This window comes from Chelonoidis abingdonii, chromosome 4 (assembly GCF_003597395.2).
Source record: "Chelonoidis abingdonii isolate Lonesome George chromosome 4, CheloAbing_2.0, whole genome shotgun sequence".
In the NCBI taxonomy this organism is placed as follows: domain Eukaryota; kingdom Metazoa; phylum Chordata; order Testudines; family Testudinidae; genus Chelonoidis; species Chelonoidis abingdonii.
The window spans coordinates 14,232,269-14,250,118 of NC_133772.1; the positions used below are offsets into that span (position 1 = coordinate 14,232,269).

The following is a 17,850-nucleotide window of genomic DNA, read 5'->3' on the forward strand; positions in this document are numbered from 1 at the left end:
GGAATCTTAGCTCTTAAATCCCTCTCTCTGGTAACCCAGTCCCATAATCAAACACAATGCTAGAAACAGAAGTCAGATGTCTTTGTTCCTAGTCCCTCGCTCTGAGCACATGATCCAATGCTATGTTCAAGAACTGGAAATAGAACCAGGAGTCCTGGCTCCCTGTCCCCTGCTGTAACCATTGGATACTACTTCCTCCCTTAAAAGTATCAAGTTAGTCATATTTTTAAAATGCCAATAGCTTCAATAATAATCAAAACTAGCAAGAAATATCATCAAGGAGCAGGGACTGACAAACACATTGAAACACTAAGTTTCCTAAGCGTGAAACTTTCCTCCAACAATAAAGTTTCTCTTTCTGAAGTTAATCTTGAGAAACTGTCAAGGAAGCTTGACACAGAGGGGCTGTTCTACTCCATCATGTCTTTGAAACACTCAGCTTGCCCTGACTTGTAACACATCTTACACCAGGACGCAGTGACGGGAAAACCCACAACCACAAGGCAACTATGGTTTTACTAGACATGGAGATTAATTACTGGCAGTGCCAGTACAAAAGCACCCATTTGCACTGTGAAAGAGTCAGAGGCCCATTGAGCCAAATGCTGTAGGCATCCGCTCAGAGGCAGTCCCTGCCCCAAGGAGTTTGCAATTTGAATAGACAGGCTTGGAAGGGAAGTGACTTACCCAAAGTCATCCAGCAGGCCAGTGGCACAGCCAGGAATAGAATCCAGGTCTCCTGGCTCCCTGCCCAGTACCCTATCCTCTTTATCACATTGTCTCTCCACTTACCATTACTAAATGGCTACAAACACTTGGCTACGAGGACCAAGTAGTGCAGCGAGCCTGCGGGTCCCACTAGAGGTTCCTGGACACCTTCTGCATTGTATCATTAGCATAGTTCCCCTTTTTGTAGCATGAAAAGTAAGAGTCTAGAACAAATGGGTACAAACTGGACATTAGGAAGGAAATTAGAACAAGGTTTTAACCATTAGAGGAGTGAAGTTCTGGACCAGCCTTCCAAGGGGAGTAGTGGGGCTAAAGACATCATCTTGGCTTATAAAGACTAAGCTGATAGTTTAATGGAACGGATGGGAAATGACTAGGATAATGTTAATTTTGGCAATTGATCTTTGATCATCAGCAGATAAGTCTGCTCAATGTAATGTGATGGGAATGGGATCTGGTTAACGCAGAGACTTCTTTCCTAGTGCTGGCTGTGGAGTCTTGCCCACATGCTCAGGGTTAACTGATCACCATATTTGGGGTCAGGCAGGATTTTTCCTCCAGGGCAAGATTGGCGAGGCCCTGGAGGTTTTTCGCCTTCCTATGCAGCGTGCGGGCATGGGTCACTTGCTTTGGTGGATATCTGCAGCTTGCGTTTTCAAACAAATTTGAAGATTCAATAACTCGGACATAGGTTAGGGGTTAGTAAAGAAGTAGATGGTAGGGTTCTGTGGCCTGCTTTGTGGCAGGAGGTCAGACTAGATGATCATCTTGGTCCCTTCTGGAACCTATGAGCCTAGGGGGCACTGGCAAGTGATTTATCTATAAGTGTGAGTGGGGTGGAGGCGAGGGGAGAGAGCACCAGGGGAGTTCCCTCCCCTTTTAAATGATCAGCTCCCAGGTTCTAAATAGACACCTCTCAGACATAGATTGCATTTGCAACCCCACTCCCCTCCCACTTTGTGAGCGGCATCATCACTCAGTTTAGCTTCATGTGCAGCTTGGAGACCTTTTATCTGGGTCTCTCTGCTCTCCTCCGCTGGGGGTTTCACCCATAAATCACCCAGCGGGAAGATATAAAAGGGAAAAGATAGTGCATCTGACTCTGCTTGCAAATAGCTTCCTGATATCATCTAATGTTTGCCCCCTGGAGAGTCTAAGCTTCCTATATCACCACCTGACACACTGCTGCCAGCAAACAGCTGAGTCAGTGGATAACAGCTATGGATTACAACTCCTCGTCAAGCCCAACGTTAAAAAACAGTAGGAAGCTTGGGGCATAACAAATACTGGAGGCAAAGCATATGGAATCAGCATTGACTTGGAGCAACAGGGATTTTGAATAGATCTCATTTTTCCTGGCCTACAATTATATGGGAATTAACTCCCCTCTCCCTCAGTCCCAGCCCTCCTAGACCAACACAGGCAAAGGGCTGCGGCTGTCCTCACACACACAAAGCAGCAGTGGTATCTTCAAACGGCTCCACTGGCTCAGCATTCATTTCAGGCATCAGCTCAGAACTGCCCTGTTTTAAGTCCTCCACAAACTCACTCCAGCCAACCTCATGAACTTACTCACTTCTACTTCCCTCCCTGCTAAATGGCACTGGCATCATCTTTGCATGCCCCCCCCTCAAGCCTCTCAATGCTGTCCATGCTAAAGCCTTCTCCTCAGTGGCTCCTGCCATCTAGAACAGCTTCCCTCTGTCTCTGTGACCCACAGATTACTCCATTTCAAAACTCAGAAGATGAGAAATGGTTCTTTGCTTATACCTATTCAGTCTCTTGACCAGATCAGGGAACCATTGTGCTAGATGTTGCATGGGACACATCAGAGAGAGTCCCTGCCAAAGAATTTAGGATCCAAACAGACAGAACAAAAAGAGTGAGAGAAGGGAATCAGTTGCATGAATAGATTTTTCTATTCACACCCAGCAGACCAGTGGCAGAGGCAGGAACAGAACCCAGCACACAGTGCTCTAGCCACTAGGTCATGCATCCTCAAGGCCCCGATCTCTATTATTCTGGGATAAACTTAATCCCAAAAGGCCTGCTCGGGATCAGCGATAAATCAAGCTATAGAACATGCAAACAATCTGTTTCTCCTTTACAAATGCAGCCACATTTTATAATGAACTCTACATACAACAACACGAAACACTCATCGTTCGTTCTGTTCTCATGTGGATTTATCTTCAAAACCATGCCTGAAAATTATGGCTTGGATCCTGCACTCTGGTGCATGCAGCAGACCCCTGGGCCCACGCAGAATCCCACTGAAGAACATGGAGTTTGGCCAAACAGGATGGGGCCTGTGCATGTATCACAAACAAGGATACCTTTCAACCACTTTCAAAGGCCATTATCTCCCTAATGAAAGCTAACAAAATGCTTTCCTGGAATGCTGCAGTCAGATTTACTGGGAGTTTGGGAATCTCCAGATCTGCAAACTCCAGACACAATATTCTGCATGTTGGAGCAGAGGCTTTATAAATACCCCTAGTAATCATTTCTGTAACCATTTTATTCCATTATCACGCGCACGTTAACAGACACCACAGACATCACCAAGCAAACGAGTTCCATTTACAAGTTATTCTCCAAACAGACCAGACCATTCCTGTTTACACATTTGGTTTGCATTAAAGCGATGGCTTCTCTGCATCAGATACATTGTTGGATCCAGATCAACTGTACCATCAAATATGCTTGATTACCCAAATCAGTGATCCAGAGTCAAGAGACAGGGAGCCAAGAGGGTACCAGGGCAGTGTATTAGAAAAGAAGGTTTGGAGAGCAAAGCATTCGGATAGTCAGTGTTCTAGGATTACACGCACACAGCTCTCATTAACTCTGATGGCAGTTAAAAGTGGAGATTCAAGAAAGAAGAGATTCCTGATTGAAAACAAGATTGAAATTCATAGGGCCAGATCATGAAGCTGGTGGAGATCAGTGAAGCTCCAATGGAGACACCAGCTTAGAATCTGGCCCATATTGTCCAGGAATGACGACACTTAGTGGGTAGTGAAATTATTCCAGAAAGAGCTATTTTTATACCATCTGTTTCATTGGTGTAGCTTTCTGTGAATAAATGTTCAACAGTGCCTAAGTGATTTAGGAGACAAAGCCCAATTGTCAATAGTGACTTGGGCACTTAAGACCTTGAAGTTCCATTAACTTTCAATAAGATTCAGGCTCCTAAGTGCCGAAGTCCCTTTTGAAAATATAATTTAGGTCTTCAAGTCACTTTTGAACATTTTTCACTAGGTCTCTTATAGGATGTCAATTCAACAGATTTAATTTAAATTAAATTGCCAATAAGCCAATCAGACCAGCATTCTCTGGAATAATTCAGCATTTCACAGATAGATCTTTTGTCTGCTTGGCATGGACTTCCATGGGTCATCCCAAAACAAAAATCACCTTCTCCCACTTGTAAAGATGCATTTTGATGCAGCCCATGGATGTCACGTTCAAGGATTTTACACAATATGGAATTACTCAGGGAGCGTGTGCATGCATGTGCATATAAGCACAGAGGTCATGTATCGCTCTGGAAATGGACCTACAAGACACAGCAACCGAAGCTTCCAATTGTTTCATATTCTTATGGCCATCGGTAATCAGAACACATGTGACTTAGGTGGAGAGGAAGTGACAGAACACAACCAGATGGTCCAGTCAGTCTCCAGGAGACAGTTGATGACAGCTATACTCCAAAGCCAAGCTCTTCGAAGATTTGGTGCTGCTTATTTCTGCATTGCCCATATTCCACCTTCTCCCAGTTGGAAGAGGGACTATTTCCATAGCGGAGCAGATCTTTGATCCATCGAGTCCACTATCCTTCCTGCACACGGCTCACACTGGCAAGGACCCATGATGATCAAAATTGACAAGGATAAAGAAATCAGGAGATCATGCAATGGAGAATCATCTTTAAGCTGGAGTCACAAATTACAGAGACTTCTGCTTGTATTCCATGGGTGGGAGAGATGTAAAGTGGCTTAAAGAAGCTGATTTAATTTAACCCATTTCATCTAACAGAGCATGGCCTCCTTGATACTAGATGAAGTCAACAATTCGATGGAAATAAGAAATAAATGTAAAATATTGGAAATAATCCATTTTCTCAAAGGAAACCCAAACAGGGTAATGTCTGAACAACATTAGGGACACTGCCCATATTCAAGTGCTTAAGCCTTGCAGCCCAGGTAAGGCTAATGCTGCTGAACTTTGCCAAAGTGCTGGAGCAGAGAGGTAGGACAAGGTGATGTCTTTGAGTTAAAGTTCTCCATTGATCTTGACCCAAAGTGCGAGATATAAATTTAAAAACAAAAGCTCCAAATCCATCACATCACATCTCCCTCAAACATCTGGAGCGAACGCAACCCCACTTAACCTGTGGGAACAAAATCAAAAGGTTTATACTAGAGAAGGACACAAAGCAACCTTCCTGGATTCATACACTCCTGAACTCTGGGATGGAATTTGGATGTGGATCCAAACTTTTGCAGCTTGCTCCCACATCTCCTGAAATAAGCTGTTCGTTTCCAAAACACACCTGCTTTTTCCTTCTTCATTCACAGCCAGAACTATGATGATAATGTAGTTAATGTCTCTAAAAGCAGGCAGGGATGCAAACACGGAGGTACAAAATGGAATTTTTCTCCCTCTAAATTCTAGCCTGAAACATATTGACATTTTGATTCTTATTATTCAGAAGGATTCATGGTAACTGAGGTGGTGTTGTCTAGGGAGCAGGTAGTGAGTCTCCTGGGTTTCATTTCTGTCTCTGCCACTGACTTGCTGTGTGACCCTAAGCAAGTCACTTAACTCTTCTCTGCCTCAGTTTCTTTATCTGTAAGCAGAGATGTATTTAATGTTGTTAAATCACTTTGTGATCCTCAGACCCAAGGACCAGGAGAAGTGCAAGATGTTCTTATTAGTGGAAGGAGGCTGATCTTACACTTAGTGTTTCATCCAGAAATTCTTTACGAACTCATTTGCTAAGTGCATACAAGAAACACTTAATCCGTCACTGGAATACAGCGACCTCTAGGGTGGAAAACAGCAACTGTTGAGCAGTGCAGAGCAACAAAGGAAGCATGCCTGAAATGGCAGGGTGAAACTTCGGTAGGCATTCACATAAGCTAAGGTCAGGCATAACTTCAAAGGCAAGTAAACTCTTCAGAAGTTCTAGGTCAGGAGGTAAATTTAGTATAGTCCTAATATCACAGTGAGAAATGGCTCAGTTGGCTGGCATAACTTTGTTGTAGACCTTATATTCCTTTATCTCATTACAATACCAATGATCAACACTATTCCCCTGCTCAAATTCCTATCCGAACCATCCCATGTTCCTCCCAGGCAGCAAGTTAAGCTCTATCTAGACATTACAGGAGGCAAGTAAATGCTCGGCTGAGTAGCTTTGCTGCACACAGAGCACTCTCTCTTACCGCTCAATGATGCTGTTGTTGCTCTGGAGGTCATTCGCTACTAGTTTCATCTGCTCCCGAAGCTCCTTCATTCTAATAAAGACAGAAACAAGCCTCTTAACACACATGCTGTCTTGCTAGTGGGAGGGTTTCCTGCAGAAGGGAAGTGGAAAGTCCTCTTCTCTTCAGCAAGTCCTCACCCTCATGTAGGAGAACAGCATGTGCAAAAGTAAATGGCTTAACATAGCAAAGAACACAAGAGAAACGTTCCCCAGCAGGAGGTATAAGGAAGGCCCTACCAAATTCACGGCCATGAAAAACGCATCACAGACTGTGAAATCTGGGTCTTGTGTATTTTACCCTATTCTATAGAGATTTCACGAGGGAGATCAGAATTTTTCAAACTGGGGGTTCTGATCCAACAGAAGGTTGTGGGGGGTTGTAAGGTTATTCTGGAGGGGTGTGTGTCGCAGTATTGCTACCCTTACTTCTGAGCTGCCTTCAGAGCTGGGCAGCTGGAGAGCAGCAGCTGTTGGCCAAGCAGCCAGCTCTGAAGGCAGCACCGCGCCAGCAGCAGCGCAGAAGTAAGAGCGGCAATACCATACCGTGCCATCCTTACTTCTGCACTACTGCTGGCAGGGTGCTGCCTTCAAAGCTGGACTCCTGGCTAGCAGTTGCTGCTCTCCAGCCGCCCAGCTCTGAAGGCAGAGCTGCCACCAGCAGCAGCAATGCAGAAGGGTAGCAGTTCCATAACCCTCCCTACAATAACTTTGTGACCCCCCCACAACTCCTTTTTTGGGTCAGATCCCCTACAATTACAGCACTGTGAAATTTCAGATTTAAATATCTGAAATCATGAAATTTAAGGTTTTTAAAGTCGTATGGCTGTGAAATTGACCAAAATGGCTGTGAATTTGGTAGGGCCCTAGGTATAAGGCAGGAGTACCAAGCACAGAGCTCCTCTGCTCAGACACGCCCCCCCCACCCCCGCCCGCCCCATTCTGAGTAGCAAGTAGCTATTCTGGAGTTTCCTGCATTGCTTCTGAGAGCACAACTTGGCCTCCAGTCCCCTCCTCCCTCGACCCCTGTGCACCCCTGGGAGGGCTAGAAAGCTGGTTAACACTATCTGCTAGAGAACAAATGAGGTCTCCCTGCTCCTTCAAGTTCTCAAGCCTGCTCTGTCCTGAGACCCACACCTAAAATCATCACCACCACACTTCATATTAAGGTTCCTTTTACGAACAGTTCACAAAGGGTTAACAGCCATCTGAATGCACCGTTTATCAATTGTTGTAGAGTCCAACAGGCTGCTTACAGCCACAGCTTATAACCATCTACAATGTCTTCTCCTGATGGACACCTGACCACTTATAAACACATGTACATATCTAACATGATATTTGTTAACCCCTCAAACCATCTATCAATGGAACCTTAATATAAAGGGCGACTACGAACTCTCACATGGCTGGTAGTGGTCCCCAGCCCAAGCCCAAACCAACCATAGCTGGACTCTGGGGATGTTTATGACTCAGGACTATTCCTAGGGTAAGGGAACTCGTAATGGTGCACACAGCTTGGGTCCTTCTCATTGGTTCTGGACATGTTCCAGCTTCCTTCTCTCCGGTCACCCGCCTGGACTCACCTAAGTACCATATCCTGAGGAGCTAGATTCATGTGAATTGGTGGGGGTGCAGAAGAGACCTGAGCCAAATTTGGTTTCTCCCGCAGGATTCTCTGAGGTAACTTGTCCAAAGCCTGTGAAGGAGAAGGAAACTTTACAGCCTGCAAATCACATGCTATTTCCTATATTTAACTCTAGCATCTTTGATGCTTAGGAGGTTTTAATAGCAAGGGGGCTTTAAACACTGAAATAGAGTGATGTGCAGATAACCAGGGCCATCACATAAACCTCTCCAGGGAAAGCAAAAAAAAAAAAAAATAGCAGATGGACCAGGGCACCTGTTATGTGTCTACGTCACAAAGTGCCAGCGAATGCATCCTAAACACATTAGGCAGCTCATCATGTTTATAACTGTTGCCACTTCCAGTTTATTACAGTCTGAAGTAACTACCACTAGGCAGCTATTCACTTGGAGGAGGGGTGTTCATTGTTTTCCATCCACTGGGCACCCAGGACCTGCCATTACATAACCTGTTCAATTGAGAGAGACTACCACATCATACTCAACCATCAGTTACACAGAAATTTGGCAGGGTGTTAACGAAAGACTCAATGAGGCAAAAAAACCACAAGAGGCATCAGAAGTGTCACTCTCATGAAATTACAGATTTTATGTTGTAGCATATAGGATACGGGCCCAGTACCTATACTCACGGGGATAACTTGTTAGCAGAGACTTAATTTGCTGCTAATTTTTTTTTTTTTTTTTTTTTTTTTTTAAAGAAGTGTAGTAGTCTGAACACAGGATTAGGAGCCAGGAATGAGTGCATTCTAACCACATCACTGACACCAACTCACTGTGTGACTTTGGGCAAGTCACTTGGTATCAAATTTTCAAAAGCATTTAAGTGCCACAAGAGCCGAGGTCCCATTGCCTTTTGAAAGTGTTATCCACTTCACCTTGCTCTTCTGCAAGTTTTCCCCACCTATACAATGAAGACTACTCAATGTCACGGGGGATTTGTGAGCACTTTGAAGTTTACAAGTGCAAGATACTAGCTTGATTAAAAAACATCTACATGGTAGTATCCATCTTCTGAGCAGAGAGGGTTTTAGAATAAACACAGTACATTATGGAGCGACTCCTGGCATCCCATCATCTCCACATTACAAGCGGCTATAGAGTTGCTGAGTTTCTTCAAATGCTCTCTCATCTCCCAAACTTCCCTATTGAGAAAAAACAAACAAAAACTCCAGTCAAATATTTGGTAACAATGAGAACTTTTGAGTTTTTCCCCCACTTCTGAAAACCATGTTTGATCTGGGTTAAAATCCAACTGGGAAGCAGATGAATGGCTCTTGGTGTCACACCCATGTTATAATTTCAGCCTTGCCTCTATTGTTCTTAGGCAAGGCTGACCAAAAAGAGCACTAGCAGTAAACTAATGGGGAAAATGTGCTCTGTGTGGAGGGTGCACACACCTCGTGCCAAATTTCACTCTACAAGGCTATTTAAATTTGTAACTAACAATGGCTGTTCTTTTTCTGTGCCTGATCCAGTAGAAAGACTCCCTTTGTCTTCAGTGGGCTTTAAATCCAGCCCTATGTGCTTAATTCTCACAGCCAATAATAAAGAAAAATAGGCAGTGCCTACAAGTAACAACTGCACTTCTGTAGCATCCATGAGTCTCCAAGCAATACACTAAACCTTACTATGGTGAGGTCAACATTATAGCTGAGGAATCTGAAGCACAGAGAAGCAAAGTGACTTGCCTGAAGTCACACAGTACATCGGTCGCTGAGCTGGGAATAGCACCTTAGGGTGTGTTTTCACCGCAGATTAAACCAGGGCTCTGACTCAGGCTTGAGCCCAAGCCCTGCTTCCATCCACACACACACAGATGAGTCTGACTTGGGTCAGCAAGGACTTACGATCTGGGTCCTAGGACCCTGCTAGAGGGGTGGGTCAAAGCCAGAGTCCTGTCATGACTTGGGTTCAAGCCCTGTCATTTTGCAAAGTGGACTCCAGTCAAGCTGCAAACCCAAGTCAGAAGGGCTGCGTAGTGCACTATGGAGACGTCAGCACAGCTGTGAGACCCAGCTCCACCGACTGTAAACCTAGTTTAACAATGCAGTGTAGATGCTCAAACACAAGCTTGGAAACACCTAGTGCAAAAGCCTGGGTCCCACAGACCCAGTTTCATGAGGCAGTATAGACATACCCTTAGAGTCCTGATTTCTGGGTCCCTGTTTTAGGGCCAAATATAGCTTACCCTTTTCTTGTATTTTAGTAGCAGTTTTACAGTAAGGTGTAGAGGCCCCAGTCAAGGATCAGAGTTCTGTTATGCTAGGCACTGTGCAGACAAGAAATTAGACAAGTCCCTGCCCCAAAGAGCTCAGATCACTCCCAGTCAGAGGGATCGCTTGTTTGATCAGAACAATTAGCACTGAGTCACGAGATCCTCTCCAATGGAGCCGTCACACATCTGGGGTGGACACAGCTCAGTATTTGGTCAGAGCAACAGCTGCCACGTGCAGATTACCAACCGCGTTACTGGTGTGTTTGAGTCCAAGAAGTAGTCTACAATCTTTGGGGGACTCATCCTGTTGCCACTCATGCTATGTGCCTGAGTGCAAAGGTGCCTCCCGTGGACAGACATGACGCAGATGAAACCCTCATCATTAAGGAAAAAGGCTGTACGTTTGTTTTGGCTTTATTTTTGTTCATTGAAAGTGAACAGTGCAATCTCCAGAAAAGACCCATCACACCACAGACCCCACCCACTAGATAAGGACAAATTCAAAACAAGCCAATTAGAAATGAGGTGAAAGTAAAAAAACAACTCTGACCTCAAACTACAGAAATCCACCAGGAGTTAAAAGGAAAACAAGAGAAATCTTAAAAAACAAAAAAAACTTCACACCACTCCTATGCAAATCCCACTTAAATCTAAATGAGACTGATTTGTTGCAAAGGCCTTATACTGTCCCCTCTGCAAAGCGATGAAAGTCATCCTCAGAGAAAAAACTCCCACTGAAGTCAACAAGAGATTTAACTGCACAGGGAATGGGGACTGCAGGATTGCATCCATTATGATGTTCGAGAACTCCTTCCCCTACCACTGAAATGCAGCCACTTTTGGGGTCCGGGATTGCAGCTAGTCAGAACTGCTGCACAGCACAGGATTAGAAAAGGGTAGGGAAGGAGGGCACCTCAAGAGGTTGTTCAGTCCAGTGGTTCTTAACCAGGGGTATGTGCACCAGTGGGGGTAAACAGAGGTCTTCCTGGGGTACATCAGCTTCATCTAGATATTTGCCTACTTTTACAACAGGCTACGTAAAAAGCACTAGTGAAGTCGGTACAAACTAAATACATACAGACCACGACTGTTTATATACTGAAATGTAGGTATAATATTTATATTCTAATTGATTTATTTGATAATTATATAGTAGAAATGAGAAAAGCAGCCATTTTTCAGTACTAGGGGCTGTGACACTTTTGTATTTTTATGTCTGATTTTTGTAAGCAACTAGTTAAGTGAAGTGAAACTCGGGGGTACGCAAGGCGAATCAGACTCCTGAAAGGGGTACAATAGTCTGGAAAGGTTGAGAGCCAGTGCTCTAGTCTTTCTCCAAGGAGGTCCCTTGTGCATCCTCCCCAACAGTGTGGAGGGAAGAAAGAAAATGGTAGCCAAAGACACAAAGGTAGATGCGTGCTCCTGAAAAAGATGTCCTAGGACTTTGAGATCCACCTACAGGAGGTTTGAGCTTCATTACCAGGCTTATTCTAAAAGTTCCCCCACACAGTAAATCTCACTGAACTCAATTCCAGCTCAAAAACAGAGGGGCCAAACCACAAGCAAGTTCAAATGCTAACTAACTGTTAGAGAAAATCATTCCTGCCCACTCCTAAAGCCTTGGGGAGAAGATGCTCCACTTTAAAAGCAACTTTGCAATAAAAACCCAACCTCAGCAACAACCACAGCTAAGTAACTCCACTTTTTTTTGCTGTAATAAGTCACTGTGCAGCACTCAATCACCACTGTGCAATTTGCTCTTTGCTATATTCCCCAAACACCATTTAACATAGAATCATTCTTTGTAAGTGGAGCTCTCTGTCTTAATAGCAGCCTCCTAGTGGTACATGAAACCCTCCTGTTGAATGAACAAAGAAATCAGCCACTTGAGGGGAAGCTGAGGCAGTTTTGCACGGGGAGGGATGGTCAGCTGGATATTTTTTTTAAAAAAAGTGCTTCCGTGTGTGTTCCCCAATACAGAGGTGTGAAAGGACAGTCAGGGAAATCACTCTCTTCTGTCTTCTCCCTCAACTCCGACTGGTCAGCACTTACCCAGCCAGCAAATTAATTTTCTCTTCCTCTTACCCACTTGTAACTTTTTCCTGTGCTCTGGGTTATTACTTAGACCCTGGTCAGCTGATTGGATAGAGTACTTGACTGGGACTCTGGAGGCCTGGGTTCCATTTCTGATTCTGTCATTGCCCTGCTGGCTGACCTTGGGCAAGTCACTTAACCTTCCCCAGGCCTCAGTTCCCCCATCTGTAAAATGAGGATAGTAATATTGCCCTTCCTTGTAAATGTGCTTTGAAACCTACTGATGAAAAATGCTATATAAAAGAGCTGGGTATTTATTATTACCCTGTAATGACTTACACGCATGCTTAAGGCCTTTGACACCATAAATAGTGCCACTGATGTTAGCTAGGGCCCTAGACTAAGTTCTTTCAGACAGGAAACAGGCTGTTATGTGAATGTACAGCACCTAACACAATGAGGCTCTGATCCTTGACTGGGGCCTCTAGGTGCTACTACAATATAAATTAGCATAATAATAATCATAGGCAATATATGAGAACTAGAGGTGGGTCCTCAAACCCCAGGATCCAAACTCCAGAGAAGCTTTGTCAGCCAAACCCAGACCCTGCATCCAAGCAATCCAAAGTGTGTGGGGGGGTCAGAATCTGAATCTAAATTCAGTCTTTCCCAGGGTTCAGGTTCTTTGGATTCAGACCATCGCAGAAATAGATACAGGCTAGAACATGGATCCAGGATTCAGACTTGGGCTTGTCCCCAAATTACATCCGTCCACACCATTAGGAATATCACTGGCAGGGCCTCTCCACCATGTTTCTTAATAAGCTCTTCTATAGATCAATGGCTGAGAAATTCTTGGCACAGTATAAAAACACAAGACAGGCAGTAGCAGCCTTGGAGCGTTTCTTACTAGCTTTGTGACATTACTATTTCCTCCCCAACCCCAATGGGAGGTACTAGTAATATGTCTTGAACCAAGCCCCACCATTAGCGTAATGTTCGGAGACCTTTAGGAGCTATGAGAGGTTCTCAAAGGGATGACTACATATTGGTGTTTCACAAGAATCACAGCCCCTGCACCATGGTGATCCCAACCCACGACTATGAACACAGAGGCTGCTCCCGAAGTACCAGCTCTAGTTACATGGAAAACTAGAACCTGGATACCTGGTGTAACACTCAGGACACAGGTGAAGACGACAGCATGGCCATTACCTCACTATGTTCCCATGGATGGTCAGCATAGCTTGGTATTTCTGTACGCAGTCCTCCTGGAAAATTGACAAGACCTTTTTGGCCAAATGCCCTAAATTCATCCTGAAAAGATTGAGGGAGAAGAAAAAGAAAATGAGCATTATTTGGGAGAGATTCAGTACCGTCGCTGAAATAACATGAGCGCTGAGATGGTCTCCAGAAAAGAAAGGTGGGCGGGGGCACTGCACTTCCTGAAGGCATGGCAAATTCTGCTGTGGCTTAAAAACAAACAAGTCCCAACCAAAATTTTGTAGGGAAAGTCTCTTTAAGGGGAGATTTTCCAAAAGCATCTAAGAGATTTAGGCACACAAGTCCTACTGAAAGCTATTAGGACTTGTGCTCCTAATCCCACAAGTGCTTTTGAAAAAGCTCCACCTTCAAGGTTAATGAGAAAGTCCACAGTAACATTAGATCTGATAAAATATATAGGGCATATAAACTCTGTGTCAGGTGAGCATTTAAGCATGTGATTAACGTTTTGCATCTGTTTAAGTCCCATTGGGTTTGGGGGAGATTTTTAAAAGAACAAGTGCCATTTGGACACCTAATTCCCACCAAAAGTTAAGCGTGTGACTTAATTGCTTTCCTGAACAGGGGTCTTCATGCATAAGCCACCCACTAATTGCTGGCGGGCAGTAACCTGCGGGCAGGTTGTTTTACCATTCTCCATGACTATGAGTTTTAATTTGTATTGTGATAGTGCCTCAAGACTGCAGTCACGGATTGAGCCATTTTGCGCTAGGCGCTGAATACACAATGAAAAAAAGACAGTCTGTCCCAAAAATCTTACAGGGTACATATATTGACACTATGGGTTTCTTGCACCTTCTTCTAAAGCAGTTTGTAGTTTGGCTGGGAGGAAAGGGCTGGGATCGATAAGACATTCTTAGCATTAATAATCTGAGAACGTTTTGAGTCTCCTCAAAAGGCAACCAGAAATGCCAGACACTGAACGGCCCTGTTAACTATGGCCAGGCGTTCAAGACCCTGGAACAATGGGTTATTTACTTACTTATCCAGCTTGTGTATTTGTTCCTCATTGTAGGCTAGCCCTAAAAAAGAGAAAGATACTTATTGGTCATGTGATGGGAAAGAACACTGAGACCTTCCACATTCATACAGACTGATAAACGTACCTATATACACTCACAGCTGCTACACTATGGCAAGAGATCTCTTGAGGGAACAAAACTACAGCTGAAATTTTCGAATGGTAGTCGGGTGCCTAACTCACCAACTTCACCTACTCACGTGGACTCATCCGGGTCTTCTTGAATTGCTTGTATATGAGCTGCATCTTCTCGAGGCAGCACTCCATCTGCCGGATGCTGTGGAACCAGGACATGAGATGCATTTTCTTTCCATCCTAACGTTCAATTAAGCCTCGTTTCAGACGAGGAGCTGTGTCTGCAGCAACCCATTTCCCTGTGAGTCACACAGAGCGCAAAGTGGAGGCTGTGCCCCCTAGTGGATAGAGCACTGGACTGGGATTCAGGATAATTAGGTTCTATTCCCACTTCTGCCACTGGCCTGCCGCATGACCCTAGCACATACCCTCTCTATGCCTCAGTTTTGCCTTCTGTAAAATGGGGATAATTATACTGATCTTCTTTGTGAAGCTCTTTGAGATTGACAAATGGAAAGCTCTACACAAAGCGAGGTATTACTACCACCCAGCAGGAAATCTAGGTGGCCAAGACCAGCCCTGAGGTATTCACTTGTCATCTCACACAACAAACCACCAAATCCCTCCTTGTTAGTACTGCTACTAGTCTTTACTTGGCTCCCATCATTGGGGTGTCCAGGCATCTCACTAGACTTAAGCTAAGACATTCAAGATGCAAGAAGGCTGCATCGACACTGAACCTTGTGTTAAGTCTCCCAGCATTGCATCGTCTGCAGGCATGGCTCCCCCAGCAGAAGCCCTTGCATAGAAAGAGCACAAGCAGGTGCTTTTACTGCAATGTTGTTTAGCCCTGCTCCGAGTGGGGTTAGATGACACACTGGTTAAAACAAAGGCTCCCACTGTTGCTAACAGAGGTGGGATGCACAAGTGGGAGATTTTAACTAAAAGCTCAGTGAAGGAAAGGCTCAAGAGAGCTTAAACCCCATCTCCTTCTGTGGCAGCCAGCCAGAAATTCATCAGGGGGAAGGCCTGGCCAAAGAAGGCTGTCCTGCAGCTCTTCCCACGGGAGGCCAGGATCATGCGGCTTCATCCTTAAAACACACCTGTTATTGTGGTTGGTTGGTTATGGTAGCACCTGCAATGTTCTGAGGCACAGTCCCTGCCCCAAAAGAGATTCCCCAATGGTGCCTATTGAAAGCTTCTTTCTCCCCAACCCCCAGCTTGTACTAGCCCAGGGGTTGTGGTGGTGGGTAGTGGGACAGAGAGGAACATAGCTCCACCACCTCTGCTCATAGCAGATGGGTGCTGCCACTTCCCTCCCAGGCTTGGGAAAAGCAGCTCCCACTCCTATTAGCTCAGCTGGTGCAGTGAGAACTCCCCTCTTGTTGCAATTGACTTTAACCCCTACGTATTGCACCTCTGAAATATTGTGCTTGTGCCTGGAGCAGGCTGCAAGCTCCCTGGTGCAGGGCCTGGGCATTTTTCATGGGTTCACTCCTCGGGCATTCAAATAAAAACAGAGCTGGCCGGTGTGGCACGCATGGGTGGGGAGACACTTCAACACCCATGAGCCAATGGGGAAATTGGGAGCCCAGCAAGAAAACCTCAGACCACACCCTGATTATCAAATCTCTCCAGAGACTTGCTCTGCCAGCCTCACCTCCACCTATGCTGCCCCTCCTGTCTCCATTTAACCTCATCTTCACCTAACTCCCCTGCTCCCCCGACACCTCCTTCATTGTGTATAGCTGTCGATTCATTTGCACTGCTCCATTTGCCTGAGGCAACCTCCTCATCTCCTTCCAAAGGGGAGTCCCGTCCCTCCAAACTTCTCCTTCTCATCTAAGCTTATTATCGACATTCACCCGTAACAGGCATTGTGACACTTGCCATGATGGCCATTATAACAATAAGCAGCATTCTAAATATAGCTTAGTTTAAACAGCAATGACCTGGAAACACAGAGGCTTCTGAGTGCAATCTCTTCTGGCTCCTGGGGAAAAGCTCAGGCTCTGGCTTTGTTAATACCATAAGACAGTCCCTGGTACTCTAATCCAGGAAACTGGCATCCTCAATGCAAGTGTTAGATAAGAATGATAAAGAACATCCTTGAGATCAAAGGTACTATAATCTTTGGTGGCATAAGTGTATACACATTGCTCCTCTATCCATTTATATGCATGTTTCTCTAGAAGCTGGGACTGAATTGTTCTCAGAGCAGAAAGTGAAACAAGGTCCATATAAGTCGCCTGAAATGAAATCATGCTCCCTAGAATCACAGCTGGCCAATGCAAATGCACCAAGAACATTACTAGAAGGTTACAGGCAGTACAGTCCAGTAGGTAGGGCCTGGGCCTGGGAGTTGACAGTCAAAGAATCATAGAACCATGGGTTGGAAGGGATCGCAAGAGTTACTCAGTCTAACCCTGCATCTTGGCAGGGGGTTAGTTGTTATGTGTGTGACAGTCCTGTGTTCTAATCCCAGTCCTGCCACTGACTCCATTTTCCCACATATGAAAATGGGGGTAATTATTAGAAAAGATTGAAAAAAGGAGGGGAAAATGCTGACGAATTTGGTGCAAATTTTCCAAAGTTTTCCCATAACAATAATGGTATGTTTAGAAAGTGCCTGAAGCTGTATGTGTGAATGAAAGCCGCTACAGTATGTCCAAAGTAATATTAGTGCTAATAATGGCACAGCTATTAATGCTACTTAAACATAAAGTGTAAAATAAGGTGTCAAATATTGACACTGTACCAGAACTGTATATACATATATACAGTACACCACTTCCATCTGACATACAATTGTATCTTCCACTTACATGCAAAGTAATATTAATATATAAAATGTGTACTATTAACTGTGTGCACAAATATTGGTAGTGTACTGTAACTTGTACATCGATATATGCACACACAGGGCCGGTGCTACCATTAAGGCGAACTAGGCGGTTGCTTAGGGCACCAAGATTCAGGGGCACCAAAAAGCGATGCCCCCAATTTTTTTTTTTTTTTTTTTTTTTTTTTTTTACAGCGGTTCCTCCCCGAGAGTGTGGTCACTGCTCCACTTCTCCTGCCTCCCAGGCTTGCAGCGCCAATCAGCTGTTTGGCACCGCAAGCTTGGGGGGAGAATTAGAGTGGGGAAGAGTGCTCGGGGAGGACATGGAGCAGAGGTGAGTTGGGGTGGGGAGATGCTGCATAGCTCCCGGGGGGGAGCCTCAGGGCAGAGGGGAAGCTGCCGTGGGGGTGGGGGAACCTCAGGGTGGAGGAGGGGCAGGGAGCTGCCGCAGGGCTGGAGAGGGAGGCACAAGGTGGAAGTTTCGCCTAGGGTGCGAAACTTCCTTGCAC

At 45.0% G+C, this 17,850-nt stretch overlaps 2 protein-coding genes across 4 annotated transcripts in view; both read right to left on the reverse strand.

The window, feature by feature from the left end:
- The window catches only part of RASSF5 (Ras association domain family member 5), a 124,398-nt gene extending 118,156 nt beyond the window's left edge, over positions 1-6,242 (reverse strand). Inside the window, exon 1 of the mRNA XM_032792540.2 lies at positions 6,183-6,242. Within this exon, the coding sequence (XP_032648431.1) occupies positions 6,183-6,216 (34 nt within the window). The 5' untranslated portion in view covers positions 6,217-6,242. The remainder of the gene's footprint in view (positions 1-6,182) is intronic.
- The window catches only part of IKBKE (inhibitor of nuclear factor kappa B kinase subunit epsilon), a 44,679-nt gene continuing 30,062 nt past the window's right edge, over positions 3,234-17,850 (reverse strand). Inside the window, exons 16-22 of one of the 3 annotated variants that reach the window (XM_032792533.2) lie at positions 14,625-14,701; positions 14,386-14,425; positions 13,335-13,436; positions 8,916-9,012; positions 7,807-7,919; positions 6,183-6,254; positions 3,234-5,125 (exon numbers count right to left, since the gene is read on the reverse strand). In XM_032792533.2, coding sequence (XP_032648424.1) covers positions 5,092-5,125; positions 6,183-6,254; positions 7,807-7,919; positions 8,916-9,012; positions 13,335-13,436; positions 14,386-14,425; positions 14,625-14,701 — 535 coding nt within the window. In that variant the 3' untranslated portion in view covers positions 3,234-5,091. Of the gene's footprint in view, positions 5,126-6,182; positions 6,255-7,806; positions 7,920-8,915; positions 9,013-13,334; positions 13,437-14,385; positions 14,426-14,624; positions 14,740-17,850 lie in introns of those variants that run through there. The other 2 variants (XM_032792534.2, XM_032792535.2) reach the window with 2 other exon arrangements.